The 19,481-nt window shown below is 48.2% G+C and overlaps 3 protein-coding genes across 7 annotated transcripts in view; 1 reads left to right on the top strand and 2 right to left on the bottom strand.

Annotated features, from left to right (window-relative positions):
• Positions 1–2,298: 2,298 nt before the first annotated feature.
• On the top strand, positions 2,299–8,536 carry dnaaf3l (dynein axonemal assembly factor 3 like). Its single transcript, XM_084456003.1, has 9 exons — positions 2,299–2,386; positions 2,659–2,813; positions 3,541–3,720; positions 3,977–4,099; positions 4,243–4,365; positions 4,520–4,667; positions 7,119–7,233; positions 7,912–7,986; positions 8,205–8,536. The coding sequence occupies exons 1-9, from the start codon at positions 2,314–2,316 to the stop codon at positions 8,335–8,337; spliced, it is 1,125 nt and encodes a 374-aa protein (XP_084312129.1). The 5' UTR covers positions 2,299–2,313; the 3' UTR covers positions 8,338–8,536.
• An 820-nt stretch (positions 8,537–9,356) lies between these two features.
• LOC311324214 (troponin T, slow skeletal muscle-like) lies at positions 9,357–16,842 on the bottom strand. 5 transcript variants are annotated; one of them, XM_084456625.1, is made up of 10 exons: positions 16,816–16,842; positions 15,608–15,638; positions 14,840–14,891; positions 13,082–13,213; positions 12,744–12,821; positions 12,508–12,621; positions 12,214–12,323; positions 10,943–11,033; positions 10,797–10,837; positions 9,357–9,601 (listed from the first exon to the last, which is right to left on the bottom strand). In XM_084456625.1, the coding sequence occupies exons 4-10, from the start codon at positions 13,178–13,180 to the stop codon at positions 9,529–9,531; spliced, it is 606 nt and encodes a 201-aa protein (XP_084312751.1). In that variant the 5' UTR covers positions 13,181–13,213; positions 14,840–14,891; positions 15,608–15,638; positions 16,816–16,842; the 3' UTR covers positions 9,357–9,528. The 5 variants fall into 5 exon arrangements, with proteins under 5 accessions (XP_084312751.1, XP_084312752.1, XP_084312753.1 ...); XM_084456626.1 differs by having other exon boundaries at positions 13,082–13,198; XM_084456627.1 differs by having other exon boundaries at positions 15,608–15,635; positions 16,816–16,837.
• Positions 16,843–18,045: 1,203 nt separating this feature from the next.
• The window catches only part of LOC311323706 (carnitine O-palmitoyltransferase 1, liver isoform-like), a gene marked incomplete at its 3' end in the record, with an annotated part of 19,281 nt that continues 17,845 nt past the window's right edge, over positions 18,046–19,481 (bottom strand). Inside the window, exon 8 of the mRNA XM_084456002.1 lies at positions 18,046–18,084. Coding sequence (XP_084312128.1) covers positions 18,046–18,084 — 39 coding nt within the window. The remainder of the gene's footprint in view (positions 18,085–19,481) is intronic.

The following is a 19,481-nucleotide window of genomic DNA, read 5'->3' as shown; positions in this document are numbered from 1 at the left end:
AGCGGGGGAGAGGAGCGGGGGAGGGGGAGAGGAGCGGAGCGGGGGAGAGGAGCGGGGGAGGGGGAGAGGAGCGGAGCGGGGGAGAGGAGCGGGGGAGGGGGAGAGGAGCGGGGGAGAGGAGCGGGGGAGGGGAGAGGAGCGGGGAGGAGCGGGGGAGAGGAGCGGGGGAGAGGAGCGGGGGAGGGGGAGAGGAGCGGAGCGGGGGAGAGGAGCGGGGGAGGGGGAGAGGAGCGGGGGAGAGGAGCGGGGGAGAGGAGCGGGGGAGAGGAGCGGGGGAGAGGAGCGGGGGAGAGGAGCGGGGGAGAGGAGCGGGGGAGAGGAGCGAGGGAGAGGAGCGGGGGAGGGGCTGTTTACAGACGGGGCCCGCGTGTGCGCGCGAGGGAGAGGGGGGCTGAGCGCATCAACTCGCTGTGCGCAGTTCTGCAATGAAATACGAGCAACATTTTACTGTAGGCTACACTACATGTGACGAATAAAGAATCTGATTAGATTTTACCCATTATAAATAGTAAAAAGAGCCGACTAAACAAAAAGTCTCGAGGACACAAGACACATTTGACCTATACGAACGTTGGGAAATTCTAATACCGTAAATTTTAATAGCCTACCTAATGTAAATAGCTGCGGAGCTGAATGCACGATGCGCTTGGTCGGACACTGCTATGCGAGATAGGCTACTAACGCAATAAAAAGCAATGTTGTACACGTGTGCGGGATGGTCGCGCACCAAAATTTCAGATTTAAAATTATGCGTGATACCCGCAATCCCGTGCCGAATTTTATGGTCTGTAAGGTTCAGTCAGGTAGGGGATTAGACTTGTGTGGCCTGAGGACTTGAAGGAGAATGTGAATGGAACTGAATGACCTGTCTAGTAGATGATCACACTGCTCAAATATTTTCAGAACTTTATCTCAGGTATCTCAGATTTCGGCATATTAAGTAAGAATCTCATAATATAGTTCTAATATCTGCTCAACTTTTTTGGAGAGTAACACACATCCATCTTATTGGATTCTTTAGTCTGTTTGGTGGCCATGCATGTTGTCCAGGGTGCAGTTCAGGTAAGCACACACAGAGGGCGCTCTTTTTCATGCTTGAGGAAGTGTTGCCTAGCAACATGACACAAACTTTCTGGTCCATCTGATAGCTACTCCAGCAGTAACCAGTGACCCCGGACAAAGGTGAGTTTACCTATCCATGATGTTTCAGCATCACTATCATTAACCTTTCCTAACATTTATTAATATCTGTTTTTGGAGCGAATTCACTGAATATGGAATTGAGAAGCAAGCTGTGAGCTAGGAGCTAAAACGGTTATAGTGCTCATCAAACGTCTCGAGTACTGAACGTTGTAGCCTTAAATCTAGATTAACGTAGTTTGAAACTTTTCAAGAACACCTTAACTAAAGCTAAATTAACACAGTATGAATAGAGGAACAATGTTCTCTCGTGTTATGTTGGACAATAACATTACTGGGTAGCTTACCTGGAAATGGGAAACTTGGCCCCAGACAACCTAACGGCTGTACACGTCTTCATCTTCAGGATTCAGGATGAATGACGTCACTAGACGAGCTCTGGAGGGCGCGGGCTGCGTCACCTGGTGGGGGTTCAGCCCTGCACGCGACCTTCTGGCAACAGGTGAGGCTCGCGGGCATCGCAACGGTTTGTGTGTGTGTGTGTGTGTGTGTGTGTGTGTGTGTGTGTGTGTGTGTGTGTGTGTGTGTGTGTGTGCGTGCGAACATCCAGAATCTGAAGCTTAGCCTCTTTAGCAGTGTGATGTTGTATTAATCTATCGCTATGACCAGACCATCACACTAATCCCTCTATTTAACCAGATGTAAGGTTAAGGTATGTGCCAGGTATGTTTTTCTTACAGTACAACTCAATCCATGGTAACATCTCCATCTCTCTCTCTCTCTCTCTCTCTCTCTCTCTCTCTCTCAGGTCCAGTGAGACAGGAGGGAGAGGTGAGAGTTCTGCTGGTAGGCAGCGCGGACCCACGACATATCCTGAGGACCATCACTCGCCTGAGAGACACGGATACTCTTAGAGTGAGTTAAAAGCCCTTGTGACTTGTGTCAGTCTCTAACAGCGATGCTATGACAGCTGTCTGTTGTTGTTGATGCCACGTGTCCTTGCTTTGAGTGACATTGGGTTATTGTCGTTTACATATCTTTAGTCTAATTACTCTGTTACAGGTACTGTAGTCCAGATTTTGGTAGAAAGGTAAATTCTTGCAAAGTTGCTGAATTGTGCCTGAACGGCTGCCCATGTCTGTGCCTGTGTAGATATGGGTGATAGAGAACAGCATGGAGGTGGTGGCGCGCCAGTTACTACTGCTCTTCCTGGCCCTGACACCGCAGGGCAGCATGGGCCTCCACGGTGGGACTACATCACTATTCACTGACAGAGACACAGTTGAACATGCAAAAATAGGCATTTGAATTTCAATTAGTAAATTCGAACATAAAGTGTCTGATTTCCCTCTACGTGAAGTTTAGTTGTTGGTTGAAGATGTTGGTGGAGATAACCAGAGTGACCCCATAGTGCCGAGGGTGAGCTGCGTTTCTGTAGCGCCACCAGGGTCTGCTGGGAGCTCGGCACTGATCGTGCTTTTGTTGTTGTTGTTGTTGCTGTTGTTGTTGTGTCCCCAGAGAAGACTGAGGTGTTCCTGGAGGTGTTTGGGAACAGTGAGATCCGCAGCCAGACGGAAGAGACGCTGAGACACGCAGCTTCGCAGCTCGGACTGTCTGTCGGCAACATGCTGGAAACAACCCCCAACCCTTGCCTGGACACCACACAGCTCAGAGTAAGACTCCCCCCCCCCCAACCCCTGCCTGGACACCACACAGCTCAGAGTGAGACTCCCCCCCTCCCCCAACCCCTGCCTGGACACCACACAGCTCAGAGTAAGACTCCCCCAACCCCTGCCTGGACACCACACAGCTCAGAGTAAGACTCCCCCAACCCCCAACCCCTGCCTGGACACCACACAGCTCAGAGTAAGACTCCCACCCTCCCCCAACCCCTGCCTGGACACCACACAGCTCAGAGTAAGACTCCCCCCCTCCCCCAACCCCTGCCTGGACACCACACAGCTCAGAGTAAGACTCCCCCCCTCCCCCAACCCCTGCCTGGACACCACACAGCTCAGAGTAAGACTCCCCCCCTCCCCCAACCCCTGCCTGGACACCACACAGCTCAGAGTGAGACTCCCCCCCTCCCCCAACCCCTGCCTGGACACCACACAGCTCAGAGTAAGACTCCCCCCCTCCCCCAACCCCTGCCTGTCTCTCTGTCTGTGTCCATGATAGAACAAATCATTCATGCTTTATTGATACTGTGGGTGGAATTGGGAGATGTACTCTGAGATCCTCTTAATCAATAACTAGAGAGAGGTGGACTGTTAATACTCATAAATAACTGTATCGATCCACCATTATTATTCTCTACCACCACACTCCGTGCGACTAGATATAACACTACTGTAGATAATACATTTTAAATGGCCTCAGTCTCACAGAGCATTCCCCTAGTTTAAGGAGATCGATGAGCTGGTCAGTGTATTTGGGCGGTGGACCCAGCCTGCGTCGTCCTCCCCGGGGCCCATAGCCCGGGTCTGGGACGGCCGGGTCCGGCACCACCTGGGGACCCGCTACGACTCGCGGAGGGGCTGCTTCGACTGGGACCTGGCCATGAAGCTGCACGGGAAAGGGGTAGGTGGCAGACAGAGCGCCAGATGAGTCAAAGGCTGTTCGGAGCCAAGAGGTGGGAATTAACTAAGTGTTAGTAAATAAAGTTAGTAAATAAATAAAGTGTTTTCTACATTCTAGTATAAGGAGGATCTTTTTGGCTAGTAGTACTCTGTTTTTGGCTAGTAGTACTCTGTTTTTGGCTAGTAGTACTCTGTTTGAGGAAACGGTACTGTTCCTCGCCGGTCACATCTCCAACATGGATCTCTCCTGATGTCAGTGTGGCGTCATCAACAAGCAGCACTACATCCGATGGAGGGAGAGGGGCGTGGCTTTCGAGTTGAGGGAAGGCGTCTACCAAACGACCAATCAGAGCCTTCTCTCCACGCGAGTCTTCTCTAAAGTATGTTTTATTACCCTTCGTTCTACGATTTGATTCAATACTGATAGCATAGCAGCAGCTCTCACTTCTCCTGCGTGTATGTGTGTGTGTGTGTGTGTGTGTGTGTGTGTGTGTGTGTGTGTGTGTGTGTGTGTGTGTTGCAGAGGGGTGAAAAGCTGCCCGTCAGGGGGTACTGGGGAGACATCGTCTCCAGTCCGTACCTGTCCTTCGGCGTGGAGACAGACGACCATGAGCTTCTGTTGAAGCAGAACGGACAGCATGTCAAGGTTCTGCCTCAGAGCCACGTCTTCACCACCACGCTGAACCTGAACTCACAACGTCTCTGCTCAGGCTGAGCAGTCGATAGCCACACAGCGTCGTCCTCGGCTTCCTCTCTCACATCCTCTTCTTTCTCTCTCCACCTCGCTGTCTCCCACACAGACGGCACAGGACCTCTCCTACGCCAACGTGCAGGCGCTGTTCCAGTCTTTGTCCTCAAGGGGGGGTGCTCCCGCTCCACAGCCAGGGACTGAGACAGCCCCGGAGGCCCCGCTGCCAACAAAGACGCATCACAAACCAAACATCAACGGTATGACATCTGCTCATCGACTGCTTACCAATACCTAGTATGGATAATGCAAAGCTTATAGCGCCTAAAGGATGGAAAGTGGTTTTACAATATAAGTAATGTCTTACACAACATTCTTCAAGGTTCACTGTGGTTTATGTGTCATAGGTACAATAAAACGCCTAACTTTGCACCACAGTATTATTAGTAGATTATTATGTCACATTTGCTGGTGACATTGTAAAATTGCACTAGTGTGAAGCACTATCAACATCATTATCTTACATCTTAATCATTTTATGTGACCTATTGTAATAAACCGTGGGTCACCCTCAAAAATCGGGTAGTGGTCAAATGTCAGGCAGAAGACGACAGCACACACTCATAGAAAAATATCACCTTTATTTATAATCAATTTCATAAAACCACAAACATGGTCTAGAGCGCCCCCTGGAGCGGGGTGTGACCCTACAAGGTAAACTACAACAACATATGGGCTAAGCCACAGCGGTCTGTTTGACGCATGCTCACACTGGACAACCACCCACAGCACGGCACTGCATTAATGGTTCAAATACCCACTGCAACACACAGATTTAACAGTTCAAGTACCCACTGCAACACACAGATTTAACAGTTCAAGTACCCACTGCAAAACACAACAATCTAAGTGGGAAGGACTCCCCAGAATAAAGGCCCACTGGCATAGATGTGTGTGCACCCTCTGAGACCCCTGTAGGCTCCCGCCCACCCTCTGAGATCCCTGTAGGCTCCTCCCACCCTCTGAGACTCCTGTAGGCTCCTCCCACCCTCTGAGACCCCTGTAGGCTCCTCCCACCCTCTGAGACCCCTGTAGGCTCCCGCCCACCCTCTGAGACCCCTGTAGGCTCCTCCCACCCTCTGAGACCCCTGTAGGCTCCTCCCACCCTCTGAGACCCCTGTAGGCTCCCGCCCACCCTCTGAGACCCCTGTAGGCTCCTCCCACCCTCTGAGAACCCTGTAGGCTCCCGCCCACCCTCTGAGACCCCTGTAGGCTCCTCCCACCCACCCTCTGAGACCCCTGTAGGCTCCTCCCACCCTCTGAGACTCCTGTAGGCTCCCGCCCAGCCTCTGAGACCCCTGTAGGCTCCTCCCACCCTCTGAGACCCCTGTAGACTCCCCCCCAGCCTCTGAGACCCCTGTAGGCTCCCGCCCACCCTCTGAGACCCCTGTAGACTCCTCCCACCCACCCTCTGAGACCCCTGTAGGCTCCCGCCCACCCTCGGTGCCCCTCCCGCACCCGGATAGGCTACTCCCTCTCCGGGACACTGAAGACCAGATTGCTACAAGTTGAAGATACACGTGCGATACAAAATATACAATACAAAAACAAAGAAATAGCGTGGACACCCTCCCCTCGGGGGGGGGGGGGGGGGTTGAGCGCCTTTGCTGGGGTGTGTTAGGCTCGACGCCCAGGTTCAGCAGCGGTGATCGGGGTCGGCTACTCCAAAACTACGCCTCGAACTAGAGGGAGAGCAAGGCACTCCTATAATATATCCCCCGCTAACAACACTAAATGCCCCAGCCCCCTGGCTACCTATCTTCATTGCCCAGAGCCCTAACCAGCCGTGGGCTCCCCCCCACCAAAAGAGTTCTTCTAGTAAATCCAGCCGGATTCAAACGGACCTGGGGTTCAGCCCAGTAGCCTCCCACCCCACTCTACTGCTGATCTAGAGTCCATAGCTGTGTTCGGAATCGCTCCCTATTCACTATATAGTGCACTATATAGGGCGTCAGCCATTTTGTTTGTAGTGTCTGAATTGTCCACGGAATCTTCGTTCCCTATATAGTCCACTATTTATTACCCACAATTCACCTTGATTTGCAGGGAACAGTGCATGTACCCTACATTTTCTCTGTTCCCTAGGTAGTTCACTACATGGTGAACCCTATATAGGGAATAGGGAGTGAGGGAACGAGGGAGCGATTCCAAACACAGCTCATGTCAGAGCGTGAGCCACTACCTGGCAGCGTTCACACCTGTTCCCCATCAGCCTGATCACCTGATTGAGGCACAAGTGTCGTCAGTCTAATCATGTGATGGACTATACGGAGTTCCATAACACTATAATATCATATCTTTATTAATTCTTCTTGATCCTCTGTTTCACTACTCATTCATGTGATGGGTGTGTTTCAGCTCATTCATGTGATGGGTGTGTTCACTCATTCATGTGATGGGTGTGTTCACTCATTCATGTGATGGGTGTGTTTACTCATTCATGTGATGGGTGTGTTCACTCATTCATGTGATGGGTGTGTTCACTCATTCATGTGATGGGTGTGTTCAACTACTCATTCATGTGATGGGTGTGTTTAACTACTCATTCATGTGATGGGTGTGTTTAACTACTCATTCATGTGATGGGTGTGTTTAACTACTCATTCATGTGATGGGTGTGTTCACTCATTAATGTGATGGGTGTGTTTCAGAGCTCATTCATCTGGACCGGGTGTCCGTGAGCTTCCTGCCTCTGGACTCTCTCTCCAAGCTGCCAGAGAAACAGAGCTTCTCCCAGTTCTTCAACACCATCTACTGTGCCGCTAGGTAGCCTGACAGCATCCTCAGTCCTGTCCTTCATTCATTTGTTTATTTGTTTATTTATTGACCTAGTCTCTCAGGGGGTGGATGGGGAGTGATGGAGGTCAGGGGGTGGATGGGGAGTGATGGAGGTCAGGGGGTGGATGGGGAGTGATGGAGGTCAGGGGGTGGATGGGGTTACTCTGGTTCAGTCAAGGTTACTTTGGTTCAGTCAAGGTAACTCTGGTTCAGTCAAGGTTACTCTGGTTCAGTCAAGGTTACTCTGGTTCAGTCAAGGTTACTCTGGTTCAGTCAAGGTTACTCTGGTTCAGTCAAGGTTACTCTGGTTCAGTCAAGGTTACTCTGGTTCAGTCAAGGTTACTCTGGTTCAGTCAAGGTTACTCTGGTTCAGTCAAGGTTACTCTGGTTCAGTCAAGGTTACTCTGGTTCAGTCGCTGTTCGGTTTCAGTTCTGCAGTTCTCTTTCTCTCTGTCTCTCTTTGTGTGTCTCTCTATATCTCTCACCCTGTCTCTCTCCCGTTTCTCTCTTTCTCTGTCTCTCTCCCTCTCTCTCTGTCTCTCCCTCTCTCCCTGTCTCTCTCTCTGTCTGTCTCCCTCTCTCTCCCTCTCTCCCTGTCTCTCTCTGTCTGTCTCTCCCTCCCTCCCTCCCCCCCTCCCTCCCTCTCTCTCTCTCTCTCTCTCTCAGTATGGTGCACCATTTGGCTCCCACGCTGTCAAAGATTGCGGCGCCAGAAGCTGTGCTGGTGGTGGAGTTGGCCAAGTAAGTTCCTCAGATAATTATGTGTTTATAAGTTTAGAATGAAACACGACTGGGATCAGTTTATTTGCTCGTCAGCTACACCTTACCTGCACAGTGAACTCACCATCGTTTGGACAGGCACCAAATTCTGTTTTACTTAATGATCTACCGATAGATAAATAGCTTTTATTGTGTCTCGATGTCAGTTGAATTATTTCAGTTCTCTCCACACATTTCAGGTATTTACTAGATCTTACCAAGGAGCAGGAGGCGGGGTTTGCTGAGAGGGTTGGCGTGATGGCCGAGGAGGCGGGGTTTGAGCCCGTCCAGAGGGACGTCTACGCCACGTTCACACTGCGCCAGAGGGACTAATCTGCCCCTCCCACCCTGACTAGGGCACTGGTCCCAGGGCTCTGATCCCTCCCCCCCCCCCCACCCTGACTAGGGCACTGGTCCCAGGGCTCTGATCTGCCCCCCCTCACCCTGACTAGGGCACTGGTCCCAGGGCTCTGATCTGCCCCCCCTCACCCCCCACCCTGACTAGGGCACTGGTCCCAGGGCTCTGATCTGCCCCCCCTCACCCTGACTAGGGCACTGGTCCCAGGGCTCTGATCTACCCCCCCCCCCCCACCCTGACTAGGGCACTGGTCCCAGGGCTCTGATCTGCCCCCCCTCACCCTGACTAGGGCACTGGTCCCAGGGCTCTGATCTGCCCCCCCCCCCCCCCCCCCCCCCCCCCCCTGACTAGGGCACTGGTCCCAGGGCTCTCATCTACCCCCCCCCCCCCACCCTGACTAGGGCACTGGTCCCAGGGCTCTGTCACTCACAGACTACCCGGTCTCTTACACGACTGACATGGCAGGTGGCTGATATTTAGTGAGAGTTTGTAAATGTATGAATGCTGTGAACGGTGTGGACCTGCTCCTCAGCTGGTTCACCTGGTTTACCTCAGTCTGAGAGATGATGAAGTAACAGCATGTCTGTTCTTTGTAATCCTATTGGCTGAATTGTTTCCTGCAGTCAGCAATAGGCTAATATCTGGGACAGATGTTCATCACAATTATCTGTTTATATTGTGTTCCGACTTTTTGTGTGTAATTCCGCGGCATTTGGGACTATCCTGTGGGACTATCCTGTGGGACTATTCTGTGGGACTATCCTGTGGGACTATCCTGTGGGACTATCCTGTGGGACTATCCTGTGGGACTATTCTGTGGGACTATCCTGTGGGACTATCCTGTGGGACTATCCTGTGGGACTATCCTGTGGGACTATTCTGTGGGACTATCCTGGGTCATAGTCTTTCACCTCTGTACATGTCCTTGACTTTCTTCATAGCCTTGAGTGGAGGCCTAGGTTTGCAGTAACAACAATACGACTCAGTCTCTCTCTCACACTCTGTAAATGTTTTAATGAATACAGGTCATTGGATCTCTTTCAATTCTGGTTACGCAATAAAACAACTTCATCTCAACTGTACGATGTGTCCAGGAGAGACTGTTTTAGTAGGGTCTCCGCAGAGCACAGGAGAAGGTTATTCTGGGTCTCTGGACTGCGCTGCGGTCACTTCCAGCGCCCCCCGACCTTGCCCTTGCCCTGGCCCTTCCTGCTGCACAGGGACAGGGGGTGGAAGGAGCTGGGGGAGAGGACTGACCCGTTAGAGATCTGGAACAGGACGCGCTCAGAATACAGCCTTTTCCCAGCAGCCATTTTGACGTCACAGCAGGGTAAACACAGGTGTTATTACAATGAACAAAGTTCCTGATCTATTTAGTGTGTCACAGCCATTCCAGTGCACGATATCAGGGCCCAGCTAAAGCCTATGGAACAGGGCCATAATTAATGTTACTAATTACATTACATTACAGTCATTTAACTGACGCTTTTATCTAAAGTGACTTACAATAATTGCATTTAACGTACAGTAGGAAAAGCCAATGTACTACTACTTGTCAGAACTCACGACTGCATCTCCTTTCTAAAACAAGTGACTAAGAGCATAATCTAGTGCTGAAGGCAAAGTGCAAGAATAGCAAACTAAAAAAACAATAGGTGCTTAAGAGGGAGGATCGGGGTAGTACTTCTAGAAGAGATTTGAGACTTGCGCAAGTGTTTTCTCTGCAACAACATGACAAAATGGCTGCTGGTTAAAGGGATCTATCCACAATGTGCCAAACCTTCACCACAGCATTCTACCTACAGGAATGTTAGTGACATCGGTGCATACTGTGGCATGTTGTGAATAGTTATACAAATCATTTAGGAAACTCAAATCACTTTACGACTGGCTATTAACGCTTTGCAATCAATATCCCTTAAAGCCAATTATAAGCTATTAAATAATTCATTATTAACAAATGGTTTGTAAACAATACAATACAACATGATCAGTGAGTGATAACTACATGAACAGAACTGCTGTATGAGGCTGATGTAGGAATCAAACCCAGATGTCCCAGTGAGGCACCGAGGGAGGAACTATCCCTCTAGGAGTCTACTGATATATGAGGCCCAGCTGTCAGCCTCCATCTGGGTTGTGGGTTCGATTCCCACATCAACCTCATGAAGTACATTGGTTCTGTTTATTATGAATAATTACCAATAATTTATAACTGTTACATAGCCATTTGTTAATGAATAATATCTGACCTATAAATAGCAAATCCTTTCATTTATTTGCCCACTGTGTCTGTTGACCTCCTGAGTCTGTTCTGGGTCAGAGCTGTCCTTGACTGTCGGCTAGGTAGCTTGCTGGCTATAAAAGATGACATGGTGCAAATCTCGTTTCTCTCGGCATTTGCCTTTTTAGTGGGTGACCGACATCAACTCACAATTTTTGAGCGTGTTGAATTCTATTCAGGAGCACGTTTATCTGCAAAGAGATGGACAAAAAGAACTTAGATACAAAAAAGGAGGATGACACTATCATCTCTGTTCAAAACTGGGTCCACTAACCACACTCATCACATCATCCCACCTCATACTTCTGCCTCCTCATCTTCTCAGTCAGGTCAAACTTGTCAGACTCCAGCTGGTAAATCCACTGCCACATCTCCTGAGCACGCTCCCTGGGAGACACAGATCAGACAGTATCAATACTCTGAGACACAGATCAGACGGTATCAATACTCTGAGAGACACAGATCAGACAGTATCAATACTCTGAGAGACACAGATCAGACAGTATCAATACTCTGAGACACAGATCAGACAGTATCAATACTCTGAGAGACACAGATCAGATGGTATCAATACTCTGAGACACAGATCAGACAGTATCAATACTCTGAGAGACACCGATCAGACAGTATCAATACTCTGAGAGACACCAATCAGACAGTATCAATACTCTGAGAGACACCGATCAGACAGTATCAATACTCTGAGAGAAACAGATCGGACAGTATCAATACTCTGAGAGACACAGATCAGACAGTATCAATACTCTGAGACACAGATCAGAAAGTATCAATACTCTGAGAGACACCGATCAGACAGTATCAATACTCTGAGACACAGATCAGAAAGTATTAATACTCTGAGAGACACCGATCAGACAGTATCAATACTCTGAGAGACACCGATCAGACAGTATCAATACTCTGAGACAGATCAGACAGTATCAATACTCTGAGAGACACCGATCAGACAGTATCAATACTTTGAGACACAGATCAGACAGTATCAATACTCTGAGAGACACAGATCAGATAGTATCAATACTCTGAGAGACAGATCAGACAGTATCAATACTCTGAAAGACACTGATCAGACATTATCAATACTTTGAGACACAGATCAGACATTATCAATACTCTGAAACCCAGATCAGACAGTATCAATACTCTGAAAGACACCGATCAGACAGTATCAATACTTTGAGACACAGATCAGACAGTATCAATACTCTGAGAGACACAGATCAGACAGTATCAATACTCTGAGAGACAGATCAGACAGTATCAATACTCTGAAAGACACAGATCAGACAGTATCAATACTATGAGACACAGATCAGACAGTATCAATACTCTGAGAGACACAGATCAGACAGTATCAATACTTTGAGACACAGATCAGACATTATCAATACTCTGAAACCCAGATCAGACAGTATCAATACTCTGAAAGACACCGATCAGACAGTATCAATACTCTGAGACACAGATCAGACAGTATCAATACTCTCTGAGGAGAGAGACTGTCCTCCCTTTGAGGAAAGCTCTCTGAGGAGAGAGACTGTCTCACCTCAGACCCTCCTCCCTCAGGTTGTCGATGGCCAGGGGTCTGCGTCGCTCCACCAGGGTCTTCTTCTTGATCTCTCTTCCTGTCTGCCTCTTCCCTCTCCTCTGCTCAGCCTGGAGGAGCACACACACACACACACACACACACACACACAGGCAGACACCCAGTCAGTGGATCAACCGTTGTGTAGATGTTTTTGTTCCATGAACATGTGAGTACACACACATGCAGAAGTGTCCTGTGTGTCAGCAGGACCACGGCCCTGAGCTGGTGGCATGGTGGTGGACCTGTAGGCACCTTGGCCAGGAATCCCCCAAAGTGAGCTCCCATGTTGGAGAGGACTTTCTTCTTTTTGGCATCATCCTCCGCCCTCTTCTTCGCCTCCTCGTCCTCCTTTCTCTGGCGCTCTTCCTAACGAGCGGGGGGACAATCAAAACGTGCGTCCAACACGGCGAGACACGACAGTAAATGACATGAAGCCTGTTGTGACATCGCGGCCTCATGGTAAACGCTCAGTAGTCACGCCCAGTTACCGCGATCCTGGTCTGTCTGTCTCTCTCCTTCTCGGCCCTGACGCGCTGCTGCTCCGCCCGCTCGGATCGCCGGTTCTCCTGGAATAGCCCGCATGGAAACGCGCTCAGAAAAACACCAACGTCGCGCCGCCGCGTATCTATAGTGCGTTAATCGCACACTAATCTCCACTTATCCCCTCAGTCAGCCATTGTTCCAGTCATACCCGCCGACAGACACAGTGGGTGTGTGTGTGTGTGTGTGTGTGTGTGTGTGTGTGTGTGTGTGTGTGTGTGTGTGTGTGTGTGTGTGGAAAGTGAATCAGAGAGAGAGAGAGAGAGGTGAAGGGAAGAGACGTTACGATTCTGTCCTTCAGCCCGATGAGCTCCTCCTCCTCCTTCTTCCTCTGGTCGAAGTGGACGTCGATCAGCGTCTGCAGCTCCAGCAGGTCCTTCTCCATCCTCTTCCGGTGGATGTCCTGTCGAGAAGTAGCCTAGTCAACACACGGGTCAGCGCCGTTATCTTCTGGAAGTACTGGTTTTTGACATTGTTATCTTAGAGGGAATATGCCAACTTTGGGGGAAATTAGCTTATTTGCCATCTTCCACAGAGTCAGATAAGAAGATATATACCCTTCTCTTCTCTGTGTGTACACTAGGAAGCATTATATATATATATATATATATATATATATATATATATATATATATATATATATATATATATATATATATGTATGTATATATATCAGCAATATATCAGACCCGTTAGAGCCGTTAGCCTATCTTAGCTCAATTGCTGGAAGTGGATTAGAAACATTAGCCTAGGCTAACGGCTCTAACAGGTCTCAATGCTTCCTACTGTACACAGAGAAGAGAAGGGTGTGGATCTTATCTGGATCTGGGGAAGATGGCAAATAAGATAATTTCCCCAAAGTTGGTGTATTCCTTTAATATGTGAAGTTATATCTCGGTGATGCACCAAGGTATAAACAAATACATCCACTCACATTAACACACAAATACATCCACTCACATTAACACACAAATACATACACTCACATTAACACACAAATACATACACTCACATTAACACACAAATACATACACTCACACAAATACATACATTAACATTAACATACAAATACATACATTCACACAAACACAAATACATATAATTCGCACAAACACAAATACATAAACTCACATCAAACACACAAATACATACACTCACACATACACAAATACATACACTCACACAAACACACAAATACATAAACTCACATCAAACAAACAAATACATACACTCACACACACAAATACATACACTCACACACACAAATACATACACACACACAAACACACAAATGCATACACTCACACAAACACAAATACATAAACTCACACATACACAAATACATACACTCACACATACACAAATACATACACTCACACAAATACATACACTCACACATGCACAAATACATACACTCACACAAATACATACACTCACACAAACACACAAATACATAAACTCACATCAAACACACAAATACATACACACACATTAACACACAAATACATACACTCAAACAAGCACACAAATACATACACTCACACAAATACACATATACATACTCACACAAACACACAAATACATACACTCACACATACATAAATACATACACTCACACAAACACACAAAGACATACACTCACACAAACACACAAATACATACACTCACACATACACAAATACATACACTCACATTAACACATAAATACATACACTCACATTAACACACAAATACATACTCACACAAACACACAAATACATACACTCACACAAATACACATATACATACTCACACAAACACAAATACATACACTCACACATACACAAATACATACACTCACATTAACACACAAATACATACACTCACACAAGCACACAAATACATACACTCACACAAATACACATATACATACACTCACACAAACACACAAATACATACTCACACATACACAAATACATACACTCACACAAGCACACAAATACATACACTCACATTAACACACACATACAGAAACTCACACAAACACACACATGCATAAACTCACATCAAAGTCCACGCGCTCCCCTTCAGGGATTTTGGGGGCGGCAAGCACGGGTCTGTGAGGACAGCATGAGGACACTTTAACAGTCTGATGGGCTACATGTCTGTGTGTGTGTGTGTGTGTGTGTGTGTGTGTGTGTGTGTGTGTGTGTGTGAGAGAGAGAGAGAGGAAGGCGTGTATGTGTATGTGTGTGTGTGTGTGACTGTGTGTGTATGTGTTTGTGTGTGGAAGGCATGTATGCATGCGTGTGTTTGTGTGTGGAAGGCGTGTATGCATGTATGTATGTGTGTGTGTGGAAGGCATGTATGCATGCGTGTGTTTGTGTGTGGAAGGCGTGTATGCATGTATGTATGTGTGTGTGTGGAAGGCGTGTATGTATGTGTCTGGGTGTGTGTGTGTGTGTGTGTGTGTGTATGTAGTCAACAAATCATGAAAATCATCAAACATCATGACAATGCCTCTGTTGATGTGTGTGTATTTCCAGGGCAGGGGGGTAGTGGAGGGCAAACCCAGGTGAACTCAGCTCACCCTCCTCTTTAAAATGAGCCAGAGAGTTCACTCTCCTATTCCCATCAACAGTGTTACTGAGGGGGAACATGATGGGTGAACTCTGGACTGATTACACACCTCTGGATCCACCACCACACCCCTGACTTCCTGTACACTCATTTCAGAGAAAGTCTCTAAAATAGGCCACTCACATGCTATTTACATACAATTTACATAAGGCACAATTATTACATAGAGGTTGAGCGGTTTATTAAGACGTACTTGTATTTAGGACGCTCCTCTTCCTCTTCTTCTGCGTATCAGCCAAAGGGTCAAAGTTCACAATTCAAAAACAAAAACAGGAGAGACAAGTTAACCTCAGAAAAGTCTGTACGTACGGTTGTGAGAAAGATTAGGACGTCTGTCAAACCTTCACCTGAGCATGATGGGACTATTCCTGTGTTACACATCACGATCTCACACACACACACATTTTTAGAGATAGGTAGAGGTGAGCAACGTGTGGGGAACTCAACATCACCAGATTCCTGAAGTCAGACAGGTCATATTTTCATGCCGTACCTTGAGACGTGGTGAGCTCCGGCTCTGTTGCCAAAGATCAACACAGGAGGCCCACAGACAATCCAGACACATTCATAATACTACTGTAGCTTCCATACCCAATTTGAATGTATTCCTTTGCCATTCAGTCAGCAATGTATGTACTGTAAAAGTCATGAATGTCTACGGTGGTAGAGATTGTGAAGAGTTTCCTCAGTTTAGCGTTTAGCTGTGGGCGAGCCTGTCATTGATAACCGTGGCGACAGCTCATCCCACGGTTAGCGGACAGTCACATGGGTAACATCTGACCCCTCCTCAGGGACTGCTGGGTAGGGGTTAGTATGGATGAAGGTTTGGCTCAACATTTGACCACAGACATGCAGCTAAGGTTCTATTGGTGACATGTTTATGATATTTGTAGGGTGGCACATTTCTCAATGGTGTGATACGGCTTCAGTTTGGTTCTTAAAATAATGTGGGTGGGTATTGCAGATCAGTGATGTTTGACAGGGGGGCGTGGTGGATTATGACAGATTAGGAAGGAGAGATGTGATGTTTGACGGGTGTGTGTGTGGGGTGGGGGGGGGGTTGGTTGTGTGTGTGTGTGTGTGTGTGTGGGGGGGGGGGGGGTTGGTGGATGGTGACAGATTAGGAAGGAGAGATGTGATGTTTGACGGGTGTGTGTGTGTGTGTGTGGGAGAGGGGGGGTTGGTTGTGTGTGTGTGTGTGTGTGGGAGGGGGGGGGTTGGTTGTGTGTGTGTGTGTGTGTGGGAGGGGGGGGGTTGGTGGATGGTGACAGATTAGGAAGGAGAGATGTGATGTTTGACGTGTGTGTGTGTGTGTGTGTGTGTGGAGTGGGGGGGGGGGGTTGGTAGATTATGACAGATTAGGAAGGAGAGATGCGAACACAAACAGACTGATAATCCCACCTCCCTCCTCGTCCTGCTCCTCTTCCTCTGTAGAGAGAGGGGGAGAGAGAAGGAAGGATGAGAGAGGTGAGGGTTTGGGAGAATAACACTGACGATGTGTGGATGGAAACAGCCTTACCCTCCTGCTGTTCCCTTTGGAAAGAGAGATCGGGACAAGTGTTATCATATCGCTGACATCACAAATCCATCCATAAATAACAGAGGATAAATCAAGTAATACTGCATCATGTACCAGATGTATGTTCTGTAGGCTACAGCTTTTACACAGGTACTTTAAAATAAATTGTGTGCAATAAAGAACATGAAACGTTATGGTTGTTGGTGGTTCAGACGGTTCTTTGAGATGGTTACTATGGTTACTTACTCATGCTCTTCTTCTATATCAGACATGGTGACACTGGAGAGAGAGAGAAGAGAGAGGGGGAGAGAGAAGAGAGGGGGAGAGAGAGAAGAGAGAGGGGGAGAGAGAGACAGGGGGGGAGAGAGGGAGGGAGACGGGGGAGAGAGAGTACATAATGATGAGCATGATGAAGTACTTAATTTCAGCATTATTCTGGCTGCATCCATCTTTTCTCTCTGTTTATCAGTATGGTACATCATTGTGTTTGCAGCACTCTGTATGGTGTCAACAAACTTGCTTCTGAAACTCAAGTAGCCTACTGTGCGTGCCAGCCAGCGCCGGGGGAAACTCCTGCCACTAATGTTGTGTAAATGTTGACCGATGAGATTCCGGTCAACACAGGGACACAACTCGGGAGGGAAATACTTGGCAGCATGTAAAACAACTCTCCAAGGCTAAAGGGCCGACGTCAGTGGAGATACGTGTGGATGAGATGGGACTAGACTACTAATACTGGGGGCCTCCACTCCACAGGCAGGGCGGCGAGGTGAACCGGGGGAGCGTTTTGTAGATAATGGTCTAGGAATAGAAGGGGTGCCCGGGGCCAGGCGGTGTCCATTTACCCGGGATAAGACGCCGGCATCCGCCGTGGCATTCTGTCATTCTACTCACCTAATTAAATTTGCGAGAGAGAAAGTTGGGACGGGGGCGGCGTTTAACACCAGCTGAATCAATTACTAGGCTCCCCCACAGCCGACCTTTGGGGACACGGTGAGTAAACAGAGCTCGCTGGACGCTGGACCCTGGCTGTCGCATGTCCTGGTCGCCGGCGCCCTTCTGCTGCCCTTTGCTGTCATATAACAAATAATTTCACCGCCAAATTATGCCCATCACTTCATCGCAGCGCTCCAGCGGTGAGCCTGGCGATCCTATGAGAGTTGCCATAGAGTCGTATTAAAAATAACACAGGCCTAGTCGTACTGTCACACAGATTACTGACAGGGACACGTGCCAACAAAGTAGCCCGGCTCCAACCAAAGAAGAACCGCTCCCTCAAAACTATGAACACAGATATTCCATTAGGATCAACAACTGTCAGACCAACTGTCTTTTGAGTGTATTACCGCGGGAGATCAAGGAATCAAGGCCGCTGAGTCTGGTGAAGCCCCCCGGCTATCCTCCAGCCCTGACCTCAGAGCGCTGGCATGTTTATCTGAACAGAAACGGCTCCGGCGCTGGAGGCAGATGGGAGATTTGGGGCAGGAATTCATCAGGATGCCACGTTCAGCCCACGGTGGACAGAATGACAGATAGAGTTAGAGATAGACTGAGAGACAGACTGAAGTCTTACTGAGAGAGAAAGACTGACAGACAGTGAAACCGACCGGTGTAAGGGTTGAACAGTCTCATGGACTGGCCTACCTTGAGGAGACCAAGCTGGATGGCACAAAATTACCTGCAGCTAAATGAAAGCGAGAATAAGGTTGTCCTATTCGGCCCACCTGACTCCACCAAATTGATCTCCAACAACCTAGGCAGTCTGTCCACTCTTGTCACACCCCATGTCAAAAACCTTGGTGTGATATTCGACTCTGCCTTCAAGTTTGACAGGAAGGTCAATGCGATAGTAAAAATGAGTTTTCTTCCAGCTTCGTACTTCTGTCAAAATCAAGTCTCGTATCTTATTTAAATATCTTGAGAAAGTCATTCATGCTTTCATAATATCCTCTCGATTAGACTATTGCAATTCCCTATACTGGGATCAGTCCCTGCCCCGCCCACAACTGGTCCAGAATGCTGCTGCCAGGCTCCTAACAGGTCCCCAGAAGAGAGACCCTATCAGCCCTGTTCTGGTCTCTCTCCATTGGCTTCCAGTGCGGGTCAGAACTGATTTCAAGGTTCTCATGTTTGTTTTTAAAGCCCAGAATGGACAGGCTCCTGTCCCACCTCCAGGTCAGCTAACGCGGGGCTCCTAGCCATCCCCCAGTCTAAACATGAGCTCAGGGGTGACCGGGTCTTTGCTGTTGCCCCTCTTGTGGAATAGCCCCCCCCCCCCCTCTCCATCAGATCTGCCACCTTACATTGAATCCTCTAAGTCCAGGCTCAAAACTGACTTTTATTCTCTAGCGTTTGGATCCTCCTGATCTGGTTTGATATATGTCTGTTTTGTCATTTTGTTTTTGTTGTGAGTTTTTTATTGTGATTTTACTGCCTGCTCTGGCTTGTACAGTGTTTTGGTCTGGTCAGTGTGAGTTGTTTTTAAATGTGTGACTGACTGACTGACTGACTGATAGTGATAGACAGACAGATGTAGTGATAGACTGAC

The sequence above is a fragment of the Borostomias antarcticus genome (genome assembly GCF_949987555.1).
Source record: "Borostomias antarcticus genome assembly, chromosome: 22".
NCBI classification, from domain to species: domain Eukaryota; kingdom Metazoa; phylum Chordata; class Actinopteri; order Stomiiformes; family Stomiidae; genus Borostomias; species Borostomias antarcticus.
The sequence above is the reverse complement of the archived record's forward strand: the minus strand, read 5'-3'. Positions and strand labels throughout refer to the sequence as shown.

Bases quoted from the DNA above. Each gene is read 5' to 3' on its own strand.
- dnaaf3l (XM_084456003.1), top strand. From the start codon at position 2,314: ATGGAGGTGGTGGCGCGCCAGTTACTACTGCTCTTCCTGGCCCTGACA. The intron at 3,721-3,976 runs GTAGGTGGCAGA...TCCTGATGTCAG, and splicing joins TGAAGCTGCACGGGAAAGGG to TGTGGCGTCATCAACAAGCA. The intron at 7,987-8,204 runs GTAAGTTCCTCA...CACACATTTCAG, and splicing joins CTGGTGGTGGAGTTGGCCAA to GTATTTACTAGATCTTACCA.
- LOC311324214 (XM_084456625.1), bottom strand. From the start codon at position 13,180: ATGGAGAAGGACCTGCTGGAGCTGCAGACGCTGATCGACGTCCACTTC. The intron at 11,034-12,213 runs GTGAGACAGTCT...TGTGTCTCCCAG, and splicing joins CTGAGGGAGGAGGGTCTGAG to GGAGCGTGCTCAGGAGATGT. The intron at 10,838-10,942 runs GTGGGATGATGT...ATCTCTTTGCAG, and splicing joins TGAGGAGGCAGAAGTATGAG to ATAAACGTGCTCCTGAATAG.